The sequence below is a fragment of the Danio aesculapii genome, chromosome 3, assembly GCF_903798145.1.
Source record: "Danio aesculapii chromosome 3, fDanAes4.1, whole genome shotgun sequence".
NCBI classification, from domain to species: domain Eukaryota; kingdom Metazoa; phylum Chordata; class Actinopteri; order Cypriniformes; family Danionidae; genus Danio; species Danio aesculapii.
This window is the reverse complement of record NC_079437.1, coordinates 55,687,620-55,701,913: the sequence shown is the minus strand read 5'-3', so window position 1 is coordinate 55,701,913 and position 14,294 is coordinate 55,687,620. Positions and strand designations below refer to the sequence as shown.

Genomic DNA, 14,294 nt, shown 5'->3' with positions numbered 1-14,294 from the left:
CACCAGCACCGAGCACTTCCGCCTCCACAGTTTCTTCTTCGGCCCTTCCTTCCAGTCCCATGGCCCGACCAGCGCCCTACTCAGGCGGAGCGGGGGAGTGCAATGGTTTTCTGTTACAATGTTCCCTCATATTCGAAATGCAACCTTCTCTATATCCCACAGATAAGTCAAAGATCGCCTACATCGTATCACTACTCTCTGGGCCTGCACTTAAATGGGCTGAGACGATCTGGAACCAAGCCGGGCCGGTCATGAATTCCATCACTACCTTCACGGAGTATTTCAAAGAGGTGTTTGGACGTTCTGATGGGGAAGTAGCCGCTGGAGAGCAGCTGTATCATCTAAAGCAAGGTACTCTATCTACACAGGAATATGCTCTCCGGTTTCGCACTCTAGCAGCTGCAAGTGGATGGAATGAGAGATCGTTGTTGACCACGTACCGGCTCGGCTTGGAACCCACTCTCCGAATCCAGCTGGCCACATTAGATGATACTATGGGTCTGGAGAGATTCATCCAACATTCTCTCCGATGTTCCGATCGTCTCCGTTCCTATCAACAGGACACCATCACCCCCTCGTCTGCACTCCTCCAATCGCCTGAGTCAACAGCCTCTCCAGAACCAGAACCCATGATAATAGAGTCTGGAAGACTGACATCAGCGGAACGACAGAGGAGGCTGACCCGGGGTCTGTGTCTATACTGCGGTGTCAGTGGACACACCCGTATGGAGTGTCCCCTTCGTCCCATTCGGACTTCAGTGAGTGTATTCAGTACGAATATTGAACAATGTAAACCACTTACTACCACCGTACAAATAACTACTGCCTCTATTTCTCTCCTTGTCACAGCCCTCATCGACTCCGGGTCAGCAGGGAACTTCATCTCCCAATCCCTCTGTCGTCAACTCCACCTACGTACTGAGGCGTCCTCGCATATATACCAGATACAACCGATAACCCAGTGCACTCGATCTTCGACCCGTATCCATCGACAATGCGAAGACATCCTTCTTCAAGTGGGGTTGTTACATCAAGAGAGGATTCAATTTCTGGTTCTGGAGGGTGCAAATATGGACATCATTCTAGGGCGCCCGTGGCTGGTGAAGCACGATCCCATCATCTCTTGGGGCACAGGAGAGATAAAGAAATGGGGATCTGGATGTACACCTACCTGTTTTCCAAATCTCCCTCTTCAAGGTCGGAACCCCATTTCTTTGTTTACAACATCGGTCGAGAGTCCTCCTGAGAAGCAGTCTATCCACATTCCTAAGGAGTACAGCTCCTTTCATGATGTCTTCTGCCCCAAGAGAGCTTCCCAGCTACCGCCGCATCGGCCATGGGACTGCGCGATCGACCTAGTTCCAGATGCCCAGTTGCCAAGAGGTAGGATCTACCCGCTCTCGCTTCCAGAGAATCAGGCAATGGAAGATTACATAAGGGAGGCTCTGAGTCAGGGGTACATACGTCACTCAAAATCACCAGCCGCCTCAAGCTTCTTCTTTGTGGCCAAGAAGGACGGAGGGCTGCGTCCATGCATCGACTACAGGGTCCTAAATAACGGTACAGTAAAATACCGATATCCCCTTCCTCTGGTACCAGCCGCTTTGGAACAGCTCCGAGAAGCTAAAGTCTTCACTAAATTGGACCTCCGCAGCGCGTATAATCTGATAAGAATACGTGAGGGGGACCAATGGAAGACAGCATTCGTGACCCCTACTGGCCACTATGAATATGAGGTCATGCCTTACGGTCTGGTCAACGCCCCCTCCGTATTCCAAAACTTCATTCATGAAGTCCTCCGGGAGTTTCTTCACCACTTTGTAATAGTGTACATAGATGACATCCTCATTTACTCCCGGAGTGAGGCCGAACATCGCCAACACGTTGCGGAGGTCCTACACACATTGAGAGAACATCACCTCTACCTCAAAGCGGAGAAATGCTCATTCCACCAGAAGTCGATTCATTTCTTGGGATACATCATTGACCAAACCGGTATACGTATGGATGGGAAGAAAATTGAGGCTGTTCTATCCTGGTCAGAACCCACTTCCATTAAGGAGCTCCAGAGGTTTCTTGGGTTTGCTAACTTTTATAGACGGTTTATCAAGGACTACAGCAGGATTACATCACCTCTCACTAATCTCCTCAAGGGTAAACCCAAAGGACTGGAGTGGACCAAAGAAGCAGCCGCAGCCTTCCGCCTTCTTAAGAAGGAGTTCACAAGGGCCCCACTCCTGACTCATCCTGACCCAAATCTTCCTTTCGTGGTGGAAGTGGACGCATCCACCACCGGCGTCGGGGCAGTATTATCCCAACATCATGATACACCGCCCCGACTGCATCCCTGTGCCTATTTCTCTCGGAAGTTGAGCCCGGCGGAGCAGAATTACAGCATAGGAGACAGGGAGCTTCTAGCAATCAAGCTAGCCTTGGAGGAGTGGCGTCACTGGTTGGAGGGAGCCAAACATCCGTTCCAGGTGATCACAGATCACAAAAACCTCCAATATATCAAAGAGGCCAAGAGACTATGTCCACGTCAAGCCAGATGGTCACTTTTCTTCTCACGTTTTGATTTCTCCATTTCCTATCGTCCAGGACCCAAGAATCTAAGAGCAGACGCTCTCTCTCGTTTACACGAGCATCACGATCATGAAGAACTCCCAACGAAGATTCTTCCCGAACACATCTCCATTTGTCCGATCACCTGGAACGCTCCTCCAGTCGTTGCCACTCCGGAAGCCCCTGCTCCGCCGGGATGCCCTCCTCATCGGCAGTTCATACCACCTGAACACCGGGTAGATCTGATCCACTCCTTACATACCTCGCTAGGCACTGGACATCCAGGGATCAACAATACTCTCTCGCTAGTATCCCAACGATTCTGGTGGCCAAACATGGCAAGGGATGTGAGGCAATATGTTCAGGGCTGTAAGGACTGTGCCCAATCCAAGAGCCCACGTCATCTACCCGCTGGAAAGCTCCATCCCTTGCCGATTCCGAACCGTCCCTGGTCACACCTAGGAGTGGACTTTATCACTGACCTCCCCTCGTCAGAAGGTAATACCTGTATTCTAGTCATCGTAGATAGATTCTCAAAGTTTGTCAAACTAATCCCTCTGAAAGGTCTTCCCACAGCCTTTGTAACAGCCGACAATATCTTTAATCAAGTCTTCAGGTCATTTGGTATTCCAGAAGATATTGTGTCGGACAGAGGTCCACAGTTCATCTCACGTCTATGGAAAGCCTTCTTCAAGCTCCTAGGTGTGGCCGTCAGCCTCTCTTCTGGATATCATCCCCAAACCAACGGGCAGACAGAGAGGAAGATTCAGGAGGTGGGACGGTTCCTGAGGACCTTCTGCAGTGGTCACCAGAGCTCCTGGAGCCAGTATTTGGGCTGGGCAGAATATGCCCAAAATTCACTGCGGCAACCCTCCACCGGACTCACGCCATTCCAGTGCGTCCTGGGCTTCCAACCACCGCTCTTTCCCTGGGATGGCGAACCATCTGATGTCCCCGCAGTGGATCACTGGTTCCGGGAGAGCGAGAGAGTCTGGGACGAGGCTCATCAACATCTGCAGAGGGCAGTCCGTCGAAGCAAGGTAACCGCCGATAGAAGAAGGTCTGAAGAACCCAGATACACACCCGGACAAAAGGTGTGGCTATCCACCCGGGACATACGCATGCGACTGCCCTCTCGCAAGTTAAGTCCCCGATTTGTTGGTCCCTTCACCATCGTGGAACAGGTTAACCCCGTCACCTACAAACTACAATTACCCTCTCACTACCGTATTCACCCTACATTCCACGTATCACTCCTGAAACCCTATCACGATCCTGTTCTTCCCTCCACAGAGCCTGACCACGAAGAGGAACCCCCTCCTCCACTGCTCCTAGAAGAAGGAGCCGTCTACGCAGTGAAGGAGATCTTGCGTTCCCGACGTCGTGGTGGCCAGTTGGAGTACCTGGTGGACTGGGAAGGGTACGGCCCCGAAGAAAGGACATGGGTTCCCAGAGCTGATATTCTCGATCCTAGTCTCATGGTGGAGTTTCATGAGAGCCACCCTGAGTTCCCAGCGCCTAGAGGCAGAGGGAGACCACCACGGCGTCGGAGGTGTCGGCCCTCAGGAGCGGGCCCTGGGGAGGGGGGTACTGTCACGGATTGGTCAGGCTCTCACGATCCCCACTCACGAAGATCACCATCACCTGACTTCTAATGAGCACACAGCTGCATCACATTCACGAGCACCAGATAAAAGCACAGCACTCCAGTCGCTCATTGTCCGGGCTCGTCTCGACGAAAGCGGACAACTGAGCGACCACTCAGCGTAGTCATCCTCAGCTAAAACAAACGCTTTACTTACCTGTTCTCTTTGTATTCCTCCTAGTCTTCCTGGTCCACCCGAATCGTCCTGTCTTCCAGTCCTTCCAAGTCTGTGTCATCCTCTGTCAGCTGTATCTGGTGTGTGCTGTCCATCCTCGTGTATTCCTGTTACCCAGCCACGGAGGAAAAGACCCCAACATCATTCCTGATCCTCCTGGCTATCCTTCATGTGCTCCTTGTTGTCATTTAATAAACACCCTAACGTTTCCTTACCTCTGTCTCCTGTCCGCTTCATAACAATATATATATATATATATATATATATATATATATATATATATATATATATATATATATATATATATATATATATATATATATCTTATATATATCTGGCCATCATTTATTATGTATTTTATATATATATATATATATATATATATATATATATATATATATATATATATATATATATATATATATATATATATATATATGTATATATATGTATATGTATATATATATATATATATATGTATCAGATTATTGCATCACTAGAGCCAAGTTACTCGAAGTCATCTTTCTGGTGACCTCTTTATAATGTAGTTGATAAAGGATTTTGATCACTTTGGGAACAGCTTAACTCCTTTTTTTATTTATTTATTTTTTACTTTTTTTTAAGCATGGCAAAATCCCTTAAATAACCTTTTAATGACTTGCTGATGTAATACACCTCACCTTAGATCATATAACACTGCAATACTCGTTTATCTGTTGTTTTCACACGTATTGTTGGTGTTCGTTGAGGTCTGGGGTGAGAGCAGACAGAGAGATGCCCTGCGGCCAGGCCTGAATGTTTGTGTCTGCCTCCCTCTCTCCCCTGTAGTTCAAAGCCTGCTGCGAGAGTCCCAGGTCATCCGACAGACCAAAGAGAAACAGATCAGCGAGCTGAAGAAAATGTCTGATCAAAGTGCTGAATCTTTGAAAAACGAATGGGAGAAGAAGGTAAGAAAGGGTTGAAAAGGCTCAGGTTTCCACAGGCCCGTCCCTCCAGCAGCCAGAGCTTTGAACACACTAGAACGCTCATTGAGTTTAGAGCTCAGCCAATCCCGTCTGAGTCGCAGAAAGAATCCCATCTACTCAGAGATGTGTATGTTTATTGCAGAGATAGAAAAGAGAAGCTCCGAAAATTCTCAAGGTTTTTCCCAGAGAATCTGGCCCTGCCTTTGTACATGGGTTTGCTTGAAGGGTACCTTGCTTCAGGCCTTATAAAACATTCTCTTTGTTCTCTGTTTCTAAATATGCTATTCTTAAAGCCTCATGTTCACGGCTCAACAATAAGGATGACCAGATGGCAACGTGAAATCGTCTTCAGTTTGCTGGCCATCTCTTATTATGCATTAAGCACACATTTAGTTCATTCTGAGCAATTGAACGTTGAAGTCATTAGTTAAAGTTAGTTAAAACATGAACTAATACATGTATAGCACTTATTAATCATAGTTCAACATTCACAAGCAAATTCGTATTTGTTAACAGATAATGCACTATTAGTTAACATGAACTACCAATGAACAACTTTATTTTTATTCACTAAACTTGGCTAACATGAACTAATACTGTAATAAATTAATTCCTTGTTTGTTTTTATTCATGTTAGTAAATGCGTAAAACGAATAAAAACTAATAAAACCTTATTGTATACAGCGTTACCAATTGAACATTATTGTTAATTGGGCTGAATTAAAATACTGTTGTTTATTGCTTGTCATTTATTGTAACATAGTTTGTTGGTTTACCAACTGTAGATATCTTTTCTGATTCACCTAGGAAATTTGTTTTATCTGGTAAAAGTATATAGATACTATAAACTGCAAGTGTCAGACAATTCACTCGAAAAATGTAGAATTAAAGAGCCCATATTATACATGAAATAGGGTCATATTTAGGTTGTAAGGGTCTCCAACAACAGTCTAATATGCATGCAAGGTCGAAAAACACTTTGATGGTCTTATAATCTGCATTTATTTTTACCTAATTATCCCAGCGACTCCCAAATGAATCGTTCAGCGATTCATTTGTTCCCAAACCCCTCCTCAGCGCGAAGCTAATCTGCGCTGATTGGACCAATGACAGCCTGCTGCGATTGGTCGACACGGACAAGGCTAGAGAAAGAGGGCGCGGCACTCAGTTGTATCCGCGAATACCCGTGCGTTACACACACGAGGAGACACACACAGGGCCGGCGCGTCCATAGAGGAGCGGCTGAATTGAGAGGGCGCGGCGCTCAGTTATATCCGCGAATACCCGTGCGTTACACACACGAGGAGACACAGACACACACACAGGGCCGGCGCGTCCATAGAGGAGCGGCTGAATTGAGAGGGCGCGGCGCTCAGTTATATCCGCGAATACCCGTGCGTTACACACACGAGGAGACACAGACACACACACACAGGGCCGGCGCGTACATAGAGGAGCGGCTGAATTGAGAGGGCGCGGCGCTCAGTTATATCCGCGAATACCCGTGCGTTACACACACGAGGAGACACAGACACACACACACACACACACACAGGGCCGGCGCGTCCATAGAGGAGCGGCTGAATTGAGAGGGCGCGGCACGGCGCTCAGTTATATCCGCGAATACCCGTGCGTTACACACACGAGGAGACACAGACACACACACACACACACACACACATTACTCCTACCCAAGGACACGACACACACGCCTAGAGCGCTAGTTCAGCTTGCTGGGTGCAATTTAGACACCTCACCTTGAACCTGAGCTGAACTATTTTGAAACTTGACCGTTGCATGCGTGTAAACAGCTGACGATCTGTAATCAAAGCGGCACGCGTCACGTTTTCAACGTGGCTTTACACGCGATATGGGAATATAAAGAGTTAACCTGATACAGTACACGCAGTTACAAGTAACAAAACACAACTAAATACATAATTTGCAAGCTAGAGTAAACGAGGCAATAATTTTAATCGCACTTACTTACACTTGTGAAATGGGGGTAGAAACTGATTCATGATCCACTGATCCATGTTCTGACAGTCTTTACTGATCCTTCCTTTAACAAACTGATGAAGTCTTCTTTGAAAGCATATAGTTTTCAGAAGCACTCAGAACTGCTGAAGGCTGGGCTATATTGCTGATGTTTCATCTTTGATTAGACTGTCCATAATATCCATCTGCACAGCGTGACTTCATTCGACCGGTGTCTGTGTGTGTCTCTGTGTGTGAGACTTTTTTTTCTGTTAGTGGGCGGGGCCGCAGGTTTCAAATCTCCCGGGTTTGCGCGCCCAACTACTTGTTTCGTAGCTGCGTCATCACGAAACACCTAATGACTCGTTATCAAGACGACTCGTTTGAAGCACTATGAGTCGACTCTTTTATAGATGAATCAATAGTTTTAAACACTGTACACTTACAGATTTAAGCCTTAGCTGGATATTTCACTTCACTTAGAGCTGTGTGACACACTACATGGAAGGGCATTTTCAAAAACCCATAATATGGGCTCTTTAAAAAAAAAGCCTTTATTGACATGGCTATTCCTTAAAACTCTGTGCAATTTCATTGTATGTAGTCTTAAGAGGTTTTCTATTTTTATTAAAGCATTTTTTTCTTCTTCTGGAACTGCACTGATGGTCTGTATGAACCTTTTAGCCAGCACTTGTGGGCATTTACACCTACCTAACTTTAAACAGTAACACTTCTTGACCCCAGTAAGCTACAAACAAAAATTATGTACTCTATCATTGAAAAGAAGACACTTTGACCTTTACTATGGTCCAAGTTAATTTGTTTTATGCTATAAAATGTAAAAAGTTATACATTGTGAAGTTATGAAAAAAGAAAAATTGAGTAACACTTTATTTTGATGGTCCAGTTGAGTATTAGTGGACTGTCTGCTTAATATCTGTTGATACTGTTCCTTCAACAGCCATTAAACATTAAACTGACTATAAGAAACTTTGCTAGTACATGTTAATTTAATCTAACACTAACCCCAACCCCAACCTAAAAGCCTACTTATAATCTAATGAGAATTAGTTGGCATGTAGATGCAATGTAACTTAAATTTAACAAAGGGACCATCAAAATAAAGTGTGACCAAAAATTGTACTGTGTGTTGTTATATACAATTGGTTCTAAATACATTGGTTCCTCCTCTCTGGCAGCTGCATGCGGCAGTGGCGCATATGGAGCAGGAGAAGTCTGAGCTGCAGAAGAAGCACACGGAGAACATCCAGGAGCTGCTGGAGGACACCAATCAGCGCCTCGCCAAGATGGAGGCAGAGTACAGCGGCCAGATGCAGGCTACTGTGAGTGCATTCAAACAATTGAATGATTTTTGGAGTTTTCTAAATATATAAGCTATTTGTGGCATTCTCTGTGATGAAACAATGGGGTTTGTAAAGCAAGCACTGTTCTCAAAAACTGTATTTTATACTTTTCATATTTGATGACTTAGTGCCACTGAATCCAATAAGAGGTACTCCCAACAATCAAACAGCTAAGTCACAGTATTAAACTCTTATGCTGTGTTTACACCCGACACTTCTTGAGTGAATAAATCTTTCTATTTGTGTGTAAGTACACATGTGAACATTTAGAGTTTACTAGCTTCATTTGCGAGCCAAATTCACCTCGCAATAGATGCAGATTTGTGTCATGGCTGGGGCTTCTGTCTCTTCCTGGTGACTTTAGCTTTATTGCTAAATGACTAACATGGATTTTATTGAGAGAGTAGCTGTGCTTTATATGCTTTAATAAGGCTGAAAAACAGAGTAAATTTGTTCCGCGCCGTGACTGAGTGCACTAGATCTTGATTTCAGAGGTGCACCCAGCTCAGTGATCTCATCAACTCCTCCAGTATCTGTACCTGGATGATGGAAGCTTTCAGCTGTGAGTCCAACTGGCCCGAGCCCAGTTTGATGAACTGTTGTCTGGTGTCGGCAGGAGGAATTCCCCTCGGGACACCAACAACAGGCGCTACGTCACAATCACGCCCAAACTAGACCAAGATCCTGATTGGTTAACGTGGCGCGAATGTTCGCTATAGTTCCAATTTTCCAACTCGAGCGATTCGCACGTTAAGCATGCCAAATGTGCTAAGCGTTCAATTGGTACCGCTTCATTCTCGTGAATTATGTCATTTGTGCCTCCTCATTTGGGCCATTAGCGCCGCAGGATATCCATTTCAGTCTTTGCATAAACCTAATATGTAAATCACTTGCGCTTGATGCTTCATCCGCATATGGTGTGAATGCATTATTATGCTGTGTTCACACCAGATGCGGTATGCTCAAATAAATCATGCTATTCGGGAGTAAATAGATGCGTGAACATTTTGAGTTTAGTCAATTTATTTACCCATCAAATTCGCTTCATTCGTGCTTCAAGTTCACTTGACAAGTACACTGGGGCTTCTGTCTACCCGGGGACTCTAGTTTCGTTGCTAAATGGCTAACATTGGTTTAATTGAGAGAGTAGCTGTGCTTTAGGAAGTAGGGCTGCATGATTCTGGCTAAAATGAGAATCACAGTTTTATTTGCTTAAAATCAAGATCACAATTTTCTTACGGTTCTTTAGATGGAAAATAAAGGTTAATATGAGTAGGCTGTTATTATTATTGTTCTTCTCAAGCAAATGGTAAAACAAAAGTATTAATATTAGGCCTATGTGTAGGTCTACTGTTGGTTAAAATGCTAAATTTTGTATCTGGAATAGTGGACATGAACAGACTTTAAATATGTATGGTTGGTAATTCACAGTAAAGTGATGACATCAGAATATAACTATTCATAATTCTAAAGTTGAATAATGATGTTTTAGACATATGCTTGTTATGTCGTTGACAAAATAAATGATTAGATTATTTTATTCCACTGGTAAAATAAAACATTTGTCAATTATCAGATCCCATCTTGCATTATATTCAACTTTATATAGATTAAAGTAATTATGCTTACCCAGTAAACATTTATTGCACAACACTTTTTTAAGTGAAAGAAAGAAAGAAAAAAGAAGCTAAGAAAGAAAAAAACATATCAAATGCTTGTCGTAATCATAAATTTAAAATGGTCATTTAAATGATGTGCGTGCCTGTTTCACTTTCACTGCTGAATGCGGCTCATGGCTGCCTTCACTGTGAGAAAAAACACACACACATGAAAATCATACTTCCCGCGTGGCTCTCAAACGTTGTCTCTGCGCAACAAACTGAACATTATTTACAACTTTATTACCTGTTACTGTGCGTACACACCGAAAATGGTGAGAGCGTCCAAGGTCGCTTTGGCCGCCCTGGCAACAATGCTGTCTGCCTTCAGCTCTGGCGACGAGATTGTCAAAATTCGCTACATTGATCTCGTATTTAAAGGGGCCGTTGTAGCATATCAGTTACATTTATGCATAAAACCTGCTTTCTAGCGTGAAAATGTTGCACACTTCTTAAATTCATTTAACAATGGAAGATCAGGTTGCATGTGGTGTGGCTTTGCTCCACTTAATTATCCAATATGTGTCCATATGTATGAAATATTCTGAAGCAGCAATACTGTTTTGTACTGTCGCATGAGATTTCCACTTTTTTAAAGGTAAATATATAACGTTACAACATTAAAGCACATCAGTAACTTATTTAATGCATGTTCCTGTAGGAAAACATCGTAAATAATTGGAAATCCAGTGACTGTAATAATCAAACACTTGGGAACAACTGTGGTTGGAACCAAAGTTGACAGGTCTGTGTTCTTTGAACTCCTCTCAAGCGGTGGACTTCTTCATTCTGATTGCTTGCCGCCGAACCACGTTATAGTTCATTACCATGAAGTTGACTTGATTTCAACTCTCCTCGACGCTCACACCAGCGAAGACGCGCCGCGCTGCTCCTCGCCGCTTATCGCAGCCGGCTCTCATTAAAAATGAATGACTTCCAGCTACTTTCACGCTCTCGCCGCTTTCAGTGTGAACGTACGGTTATTCACAGCCTATGCAGGTTCTGTTTACTAAAGTAAGTATCATTGGCGGCCACGCACGTGTCCGCTCGTTAGTAAACAAACAGCTCGCGGTCAGCTCAAGTGTGATTTCGCGGTCGCGAATACATCATTACATCAAGACAGAAATTACGTTTTTGACTGAATTATACCTTACAAATACAGTATGTGGCACATTTAACGCCATTTGGAGGTGTCCATGTTGCTGTGAAGACTTTTGAGTCTGCCTTTATACTTCTCTCCTGACCTTAAAAATATAATTGGCTGAATTGTAGAAAAGCTAAATTAAGACCTTGTGTAGGCTCGAATCGAGATTGCGACCTTTTTTCAATTAACCGTGCAGCCCTATCAGGAAGGCTGAAAAGCAGTGATTCATTCGGCGCCATGTCTCAGTCTGCTGGTGCAACCAGCTCTGTAAGTTCATCAACTCCTCCACACTGTAGCTGGATGATGGAAGCTTTCAGCTGTGATTCTGACTGAGCGAGCCCAGTTTGATGAGCTGTTTTCCGATGTTGGCAGGAGGAATTGCCCTCGGAACACCAACAAAAGGCACTACGTCACAATCCTGATTGGTTAACGTAGCGCGAATGTCCGCTATAGTTCCGATTTTCCAACTTGAGCGACTTGAAAGTTAAGTGTATCAAATGCACAAATTGCGTCATTCGCGCTGCCTCATTTTCGCGAATAGCGCCACAGTATGTCTATTCGCATCTTTGCATTGACTTAACATGTAAATCACTCGCGATTGACGCTTCATCCGCGCCTAGTGTGAACGCACCATTAGACATGCTACATTAATTTAGTTAGTTTAATCATTAAATAATAAGTAAATAAGCTGTATCGTATTTAACAAAAAAGACATCAAATGGTACTTTAGTTCTTTAGTCAAAATCATTCAGTGATTTTTGTTTATTTATTTATTTTGTCTATATTTAATAGCTTCAGTCCCTTTAGCACTTAAAACATAGATGGACTCAAACAAACATTGTACGTTGACTTTTTCAAGTGTATACTTACCAAAACAAGAGTTTTGGCCAAAAAAAAAAAAAACACACTGAGCACTAAAATAAAACTGGACTTTTAAGCAGTATTGGCTGGTTTCTGATTAACTAAGCATCGGAGCAATCCACCAATCAGACCTGTATTGTAGAGTGGCCAAAAGGCATCTGAAGGACTCTCAGACCATAAGAAACAACACTCTCTGGTCTGCTGAGACTAAAATTGAACTCTTTGGAGTGAATGCCAGGCGTTACTTTTGGAGAAAACCAGGCACCGCTCATCACCAGGCTAATACCATCCCTACAGTGAAGTATGGTGGTGACAGCATCATGCTGTGGGGAAGTTTTTCAGCAGCAGGACCTGGAAGACTAGTCAGGATAGAGGGAAATATGAATGCAGCAATGTACAGGGGCATCCTGAATGAAAACCTGCTTCAGAGTGCTCTTGACCTCAGACTGGGGCGACAGTTTATCTTCCAGCAGGACAATGACCCAAAGCACACCGCCAAAATATCAATGGAGTGGCTTCACAACAACTCGGTGAATGTCCTTGAGTGGCCCAACCAGAGCCCAGACCTAAATCCTATTGAACATCTCTGGAGAAATCTGAAAATGGCTGTACACTGTCGCCTCCCATCCAACCTAATAAAGAGTTTGAGAGGTACTGCAAAGAGGAATTGGCAAACATTCCCAAAGACAGGTTTGCCAAGCTTGTGGCATCATATTCAAAAAGACTTGAGGCTGTAAATGCTGCCAAAGGTGCATCAACAAAGTATTGAGCAAAGGCTGTGAATACTTAAGTGCATGTGAGTTTTCAGGTATTTATTTTTAATAAATTTGCAACAATTTTTACATTTCAAGATGTAAATGTTGTGCATTCAGGGTATGCCTGAAACAAAGCTTGCTCTACAGTCTTCGATGAAAGCCAGACCACCAGAGATCGCGAAGGACTTCATCATTGTGTTTGAGATGAGCCAGGACACGTGTCCATTCGTAGCACAGGGGCAATGAGTTTTGCTCATTACAAATTAGCATTCAGCGGCTGTCATACAGGTAAGAGAACACACTGAGACAACCGACCGCAGTCTGTCAGCAGGGCTGAATTTAAGAGACTTCAAATGCATGCCGACCCTACAGAGTAAGACCCTTCTTTAATAATTAAACACAGCACATTTCCAGGCAGGGCCCCAGATGAAAGGCCCTTCTGTCATTGGAAATTAGGTTCTCCCATTCTGTTGGTTTAGGCTGACCCCGCCAACCTCTCCACCCGTAGCCCCCTCCTCTTGTCCTACCTCTTCTCTCCTCATAGGCTGCTGTTGTCAATATGTCAGCTGAGGTGAGATGCTGTGTGTTGTTTCTACTTTGCGTTTGATGTCTCAATACTCCAGCCTTTGAAAGCCTTTGTTTATCTTTGGTTCTTTCATCATTCTTTTGTGCAGCACGCTCTGCTGCTATCCTGATTCCTCAAAAAAGCTCTTCAAAGCTGCGTGGAGTCACATCGGCCGCATTTCATATCTCTTGGACAGGCGAGATCGGTGCACCAACGGGTGCTCGTCTGTGTACCCATGGCTCCTTGGCATGAAGAGAGGCCATGGCTGCTCTTTTGCCTTCATTCTGCTTAATATTCCTAACGTTCATTGGTGGTGTGATCTGCAAGTTTTGAAGCTCAGAGCAACGGCGCCGATGTCAGTTTTCAATAGAGGTATAGCAATACGCTGAATATTGATGACAAAATACATATTCATCACAGCTGGGACTCGGTGGAGATTGATGACTTCAAATCCATTGATGTCAAAGCAGACTGTACCCGAGAGATGCGAATACCAGTTTAAGTAATACTCGAGTGCGCCAGCTACCAACATCCATTTGCCCAAAACAATCAAACAGGCATTGAAATCATTACAGTAAAGCCACTCGATGCTAAAAAATGAAAACATTTTTAACACTGCTATT

The 14,294-nt window shown here is 44.1% G+C and overlaps 1 protein-coding gene across 1 annotated transcript in view; it reads left to right on the top strand.

Annotated features, from left to right (window-relative positions):
• cep112 (centrosomal protein 112) overlaps positions 1 to 14,294 on the top strand; it is a 313,987-nt gene that overhangs the window by 65,414 nt on the left and 234,279 nt on the right. Inside the window, exons 11-12 of the mRNA XM_056454261.1 lie at positions 5,211 to 5,329; positions 8,524 to 8,667. Coding sequence (XP_056310236.1) covers positions 5,211 to 5,329; positions 8,524 to 8,667 — 263 coding nt within the window. The remainder of the gene's footprint in view (positions 1 to 5,210; positions 5,330 to 8,523; positions 8,668 to 14,294) is intronic.